Source organism: Corapipo altera, unplaced genomic scaffold, assembly GCF_003945725.1.
Source record: "Corapipo altera isolate COAL_440 unplaced genomic scaffold, ASM394572v1 74, whole genome shotgun sequence".
Taxonomy (NCBI): Eukaryota; Metazoa; Chordata; class Aves; order Passeriformes; family Pipridae; genus Corapipo; species Corapipo altera.
In genome coordinates, this window is record NW_020884934.1 from 4,384,451 (window position 1) to 4,391,822 (window position 7,372).

The window sequence follows — 7,372 nt, forward strand, 5'->3', positions numbered from 1 at the left end:
GATCCTGGAAGATTGTTTTTCATATCCTCACACTGCATTTTTTTTCTGGGTTTTAGAGGGTACTTTCTTTGTTTTTCTTACATTTTTATTTTTCAAATTTTGAATAGCCTAGTGAACATGGAGACATCTGGAGTAACACGAGAGGAGAACAACCAAACTAAAGCAATGAGAACACTTATACAAATTGAATAAAGAGAACATTAATTGAGAAACTTTAAGAAAAATGAGCTGTGGTTGTAGTTACTCTTGAGCTTAATCCTGACTTGAATTAATTGAACTACTGTCATGTGAAATTTGAAACAACAGAACATGGAGCTTTTCTGCCAAAGAATCAAAAGCTGCCTAAAGGGAAAATAAGATTTCTAAACCTGAGATATTTATTTGTCACAGGAATGAGATTCATGTGCATAACATGTAATTTATTATCTTAATCATAAAACTGTCTTGCTCTTTTTTTAAAGGCACATAAAGAAAAGGCTGCAAGAGAGAAAAGCCAGATGAAGAGGTAGGGAGGGGAAGAAAGGGAATTTCAATTTTTATCTGTTGCATTTTGTAGCAAGAGCATGGGTGGGAACAAAGAGAAAACCAATTAATTTGGAAGCTAACACTGGAAAATATGTTGGTAGGGATCTCTTAACCAGAGGTGTCACCACTGAGATCAGAGCAAACTTGAAGTGCTCAGAATTTGCAGCTGAATTCAAGACTTTGGCTGCCCTTTGCTGAGATTTATTCTTTTTTTTTTCAGGAATTTTGAGACTCACAAGTTTCACACAGAACAGAAAATCCTAAGAAAAGCAAGAAAACATCCATTAGGAAAGCACTATTTATAAATGGAGGGGACCCCTGGTGGTCTAGTGGTTAGGATGCAGCACTCTCACCGCTGCAGCCCGGGTTCGATTCCCAGTCAGGGAAACTCCCCCAGCAGATGGAGCTCGTCAGCCCTGTAAGGCCATCCATCTAAGAGAAGGTCACTCTAAACAAACCTACATCCTGAGGACCTCACTGCCACTGTCCAAGCTCGCTCGGCCCTGGCAGATGAACCTTAGGATTAAAGGGTGGGCTCAGCTCAGCGCACACCGTGTCTCACCTAAAAAATCCACTGCGCAGGCTCAAAGGGTAAAGACCTTTCCCAAATCTTCGTTCGCGAAGACTGGCCATACATTTATAAATGAAAAAAGCTCTTCAAATGCAGAGTCAAACCTTCAGTTAGGTCCTGATACCCAAGAGCATCAATTACTTATTTTGGTTAAAGCAACTGTTTTCTTTTTCATTCTGACCATTTGAGATCCATAGAATCATGGAATCATTTATGTTGGAAAGGACCCTTAAAATCATTGAGTTCAACTGTTAACCCAACATTGCCAAGTCTATCTTGCACTGATTTAACTTGCCATCTGTCCTTGCAACAGGGTTTTTCAGTGAGTTTTTATATATTTTGCAGACTGAGAACCTGCTCTTGATGGGATACTTATTGGAATTTTTCTAAGACCAGTGATTCTTTATTTGGAATATTCCCTGAATTGCATCTTTCTGAAAATCATCTTTTTGGCTGTCCCTTCAGCAGAGAAATAACTCAGTGTTGATTTTTTTTCCCCCAAGCTTTGCCCAAAATCCACTCCAAAGCTGGGTTTAAAAGTTTTCTCAGACATTCAACCTTTGTGAAATAAAAAGGCATTTTCATTTCTCTTTTGGTTTCATGATTAATTTATATAAATAGCTTGAAGGAACAATTTGCAGTGAAAGTAGAGATTCTAGTAGAGATACTTTTCAATAAGGAGAGTAGTAAGTCCTTTGTGTTTGTCTTGAATTATTTTCTTATTTTAAGTGTCAGATATTTGGTAATTCTTGCTGCTGAAATATGTAAAATTTGGATAATGTGAGGCTGAAACAACCTCCAAAGGTCTGGTTCTTAATGCTAGGCTTTCTCAAACATATAACTCTGCCTTAATTATGCAAACTGGAAAGTTTAAGTGTTGATGAGCAGGCTATTTAATGTATATATTGAGTCATTTTTGTGTCATTCTTAGAAGAGAATGTTATATTTGCTGTTAACAGGCAGTAGAATCAATTATATAAGTTTTTAATTATACACTTATTTCACTAGAAACTGCAATTTTTCCAATCATAATAATGATTCTGGCACAACATTAGGTAATGAGTGTCTGTTTATTGTCTGTGGAGGATACATTTGCAAGAATAACAAACCTCTTCCAATATAGGAGGTACAATTATCTGTCATTCCTAAAGTGGTCTGCCATACCTCAAGAAATTAATAAATTAACTAATAAAACCATCCATTGTACAGGTTTTCATTTGCCTTGTACTCATTCGTTGCAGTTTTCTTGCTGCTGTAACACTGAATTAGCACTATTAAAATCTAAAGATTTGCTACAATAACATAAAAGTGTTATCATTTTGCTGATTAAATGTAAGGATAACTAAAACCTTGATCCTGCAGACATGTACACAAAGTCTTAGAGTAGTGTAATCCACCTTGTTTGCTTTTGTTAATTCTAGCTCAGGAGTGCAATTTTAAGTTATTGCATATGTAGAACAAGTGGAATATATTCTTCTTGGGAAATTCTGATTTATTAAAGCTGAATTTTGTGTTGGCAGGCCATCAAGGCTTTGCTGGAGAAGAGGTGGTCTGTATAAATAAAACTGAGATTTGAATGCTTCAAAAAGCTGCTTTTGTTTTCTCTTGATTTCTACCCGTTTCCTCTTACCATCTCTCATATTATTTTGCTTGTGAAACGCTTTGCATGTACCCATCTGCATGGTTGTTTTTTAATTTTATATCAATTACAAATGTTTGAGAATACTTGTCACTCTCTTCTGATGTACCTATTGACTTTGTCTAGAGCAGTTTTACTACTTGGAACTCCTTTATTGACAAAAGAAAATGTTGCAGTTTTTTTAAAAAATTCTTAATATAGTTATTTTAGAGAGTTAGTATGACTTGCAAGATAAATCCCATGCATAAATGGTCCCAAAATTTTGGATGCTGCATAGTGTTACTGTCACTTAAAACTATATTGCAATGAAGACTTTACAGCAACATTCAAATTTTGATACTTGATTTTTTCAGTTGTTGTTGTCATACTTTGGATTTTTCATTTCCTATTTTTAGGGATGTTTACAGATCACCTTTGGGCTTGATCTTGCAAATGCTGCTGCATGTATAATAAAATGTAATTAAACCCTCTTTTGGCTAATACATCTCTAGACACTAATTAGCACTAGATTTGAAAGTTGCTTGTAGGAATTAGCTCTTAACTTGTAGACTACCTAGCTTTCATTAAAGGAAGCAAGAATTTGCCATATGTAAAAATCCTTTGGATGACAGATTGATGTGTTTTTCTTCTCTGGAATTTCTTACACAGATTTCTATGGAAAGCCTCTGCCCCCGCTGACTCTACACCAAAGACCCAACAGTGACACCCATGATGTCATTGCTTAACTGGATCTCAAACAGAATTTAAAACCACAAAGTGAAAAAATTCCATCAGAAACATTTTTTTTGCCCTTGAAGGAAAATTTTTAAAGTGACACTTTATCAGCATGTTGCAAAATGACTTGGTGACAATTAAATCTGGAGTTCGTTCTGTCAAACTTAGTTGATCTTGTCATTCCACATCACCAGCACTTCTTCAGGGTTTAGTGTGAAATAAGAAAGGTCTGTGTGTCCATGGATGTGAACATGGTATTGAATATTTACTTGTGAGAATACATATCCATAAACCTGAAGAAAAACAACTTCAAGATCACAGGATTGTACCGTCCCATCGAGACCTTCCTCCATGTGCTGTGCAGTCGTTGGTATTTTTTCAGCTCATAAATTATTTTGTAAGATTCATTGTATGATAGGGTGACTATAGAAAGGCTAAACAAATATTGAGTATATTTTTCTACCTTTTTATAAAATTATTTGGAAGTTTGAGTGGACATGGGTACCTGCTACCAATAAAGTGATACCTTGGAAGCATTAGAAAGCTGATGGTCAAGTTAATATAAATACAGTGTGTTTGACTCTTACAGTAGCAAAACGCCTTTATTAAGGATTATATTACTAGGTGTAGTATTTCATATTTCTGGCAACCTGAAGCAAGGAGTAAGACAGAAAGTTTAAAATAACTACATTTTATACAAAATATTGCTATTTGAACTGTCTGAAAGTTTTCTTATCTGTTGTTTTTTTGTTTTGTTAACTGAATCTGACATAGGTAATAAATTCTGTGGAAAAAAAATTTAGTTGGATATTGTATTGACTACTACAACATACAGGAAAATTGCACATAGTGTAAGTTTTGCACTAATTGAGTCATGAATTTTGATGGAAAACTGAATCAACCAATATGCAGATAAACTCCAACAGGGTTTAATCTCAATAACACTAAAATACCCTCTTGAAAACTAAAGAAACCCCAGGGTTTTAAGGATTTAAACAATACTTCCATGTGTTTATCTACAATAAAAAAAATCACATACAAGTGATTAATTAACAACAAGGGCTACAAATTGATATATTCCTGTTTAAATGTTTTTCCTCTTACACTAGAGACAACAATTGGTGTCTTGTGTAAAGTATATTGTTATGCCACTTAGTTACAGTAAGGATGAAACCCCCATTCAGAGGGATTTTTTTGAAGAAGGAGTATTTGATTATTGATTATTTTATATTCCTCTCCATCTTCAATAACATGGTAATACCAAATTACTTCAGGAGATGTTAAAGCAATGCAATGTTTATGTTCAGCACTTTGATATTGGAAATCTTTGCCATATGCCCCTTACAGCAATGAGTTGCACAAATAGACATCCACCATAATAATCAAAATTAAATTTTATTAAGATTTTTACAGAATGTGTTTGGGGGGGGGGTGGAATCCATCTTGAGATAAGTTTGGAATGGGTGGAGAGGTAAAGTCCAAGTTTAGTGAAAGGATGAAACACTTTGTATGTGACTACATAAGAATACTTTTTTTGTATTCTAATAGTGTAACATAATTTGATTATTCTCAGAATTTGGTCATTTTCACTAGAAATAAACAAAATATTAAGTGGAGGGGAGGTTGCATAAATGTTTATGTGTGCAATCTCAATTTTATCTTTAGCTCTGTTACCACTTAAGTTTTCAGCTTAAAGGCTATACTTATTTTTTTTACAGCTTCAGTTTCTAGGAGTGTATTACCCTTTTATTTTACCTCCCATCAAAAATAAATGAATCAAAGTCTTTACTGAAAACAAAGCTGAATGTGCTGTTGTAACAACGTCTGAGAAACTAAAATGTCAGGTGTTGATACATATGAACTGTGTGTTATGTATGTTGTGTGTGGACACATGTATCATTTTTGATTTTGCTTTTAAAATAAATTTTACCAATATGTGACCAAAATACTCAAAAATGGTTTTTACAGTTTTGTCTATTATTATGCTCTGTAATTTACTATGGTAGGGTTTTTTTCAGTAATTTATACAACCATGACTTTTTTTTTGCTCAAGCTGACATTTATATATGGAATAAAACTAATGCACAGCATCAACATGTTTCCTGTATTATCATAAATTTACAATTTTTTTTGAAGCAATTATGGTCATAAATATTTAAGGACTGCAAGTCTCACGTTGGTAAAATGTACAAAATAGAGACCTTATAGACAGAATTTCTGCATATTTTTGCAATAGCAGTGTGGTCAAATTTAGAATATAATGATAGATTGGCACTAAGTTATGTGTATATGCGTACATATAAAGTGCTTTTAATATTTGAGAAGTAAATTGAGAGGTAATTATTGCACAAATTAGAAGATTGATGCTTTTTGTTGTCAATAATATCACTTCCAAAATGTATCAGTGAATTCAGCTGAGAGTATTTGTACCTAAATACAGGAGTGGTAAGAATACAGAAATGCACTATATAAGCAGAACATTTTGCATTGTCTGTGTGACATTTTAAGTACATATTTTAAAGATAAGTTAAATGTATCTTCTAAGATAAGGATTAATAATTCTCATGAGCTGAATTAATGTGAAGGAGAATCAGTGCATCAAAATCAGTTCTTCTGCTTGTCTTCCTTTTTAGTTAAAACCGAGAATCCACAGGACCTTACTCATAGATTTAAAGGTTTTAAATGCACATTAATAACTATAATTGTATTACTAAAATTAGGTATATTTGATATCCATTAGATTTAGTTTCACATCTCTGATGGTAACTGTGATCCTCTGGAGGCCCATCTGTCACTTAAAAACGGATTTGCCAGTTTTGCTACTTTAGGTGGCTTTTGAAATAAGATTGCTTGGAGTGGTCTCATGACAATTTTCTTCTCCAGTAGAAAACAGTATATTTCCTGAAAACGGTTATTTTCGGATCTAATGATGTCACATTACAAAAGATTGATGGACAGTAACAAAGTAATCAGCACAGGCTTTTTTTTCCTTTAAGATTCAAGCAGTACTTTTTCCAGTAATATATTCTAGTATTTTAGTGGAAAGCTTGACACTGTAAGTTCAGGATGCCACCCACTAACTTTGCCATAGTCTGTTAGCTTCCTACCTTTTGGAATTCTTTCAACTTGAAGTACTATAAGCCCTAGATTTAGGGGGAGGGTACTCAGCATAATTTTTTGTTTCATTGGTACTGTAATATTCAATTACTGTATATATTTTCTTCTATGGTACTGACCTTGGCAGAATTACAGCCACGGAGAACTGTACTTTTCATACCAGTTTTGTTCTGTATCTGTTGGTACAACTCATTTATCCAGAAGTCTTTCAGGTTTCCTTTCACGTTTGATACATAGGAAGTATCCATTTTGCCTGCAGGCCCTTTGTCACAATCCTGATTGAAACATTTTAAATAAGCTTTCAAGTGTGATGGTAATTGGCATAAATGTTCTTAGCCTTCATGAGTAGGTGCCTGAAACTCAAATATTTATCTATACGATAGCTCTCCTACTATCATATAGATGACCTTTGCACCCCTTTCCAGTCTGGATTTCTGAGGCCAGTTTCAGCCCTGGTTCACTTTCCAGAGAATGGCTTATCTGAAAACACATGTAAGATACTTGTGGGAATAATTCTCAAGTCTCCATCAATTTTTTATGGCAGTAGCAGCAGGTTGAGCTGGAGCTGATCCCCGGTGTGGTTCAGAGGAGGCTCTTGGACAGCTGGACAGCAGCTGCAAAGCCTGGACCAGCCAGAAGTCTAGGTCTGGTGAAAAGGCACTAGCAGAATCCTTACTGGTGGATGGGGTGGGATGGCAGCAGCCCCAGGGATGCAGGTGCTGAGATGAGGATCAGTTTTTTAAGTTGACTGAGAATCCAGTTGCTGCCTGATCCTGGTTTATTTCCTGGAGAGGCAGAGGAGGCAG

The 7,372-nt window shown here is 34.9% G+C and overlaps 1 protein-coding gene across 7 annotated transcripts in view; it reads left to right on the plus strand.

Annotated features, from left to right (window-relative positions):
• The window catches only part of ARL13B (ADP ribosylation factor like GTPase 13B), a 37,656-nt gene extending 32,262 nt beyond the window's left edge, over positions 1-5,394 (plus strand). For 3 of the 7 annotated variants that reach the window (XM_027660084.1, XM_027660087.1, XM_027660088.1), the window contains one exon: positions 3,384-5,394. In XM_027660084.1, coding sequence (XP_027515885.1) covers positions 3,384-3,460 — 77 coding nt within the window. In that variant the 3' untranslated portion in view covers positions 3,461-5,394. The other 4 variants (XM_027660086.1, XM_027660089.1, XM_027660090.1 and 1 more) reach the window with 3 other exon arrangements.
• The last annotated feature ends 1,978 nt before the right edge of the window (positions 5,395-7,372 follow it).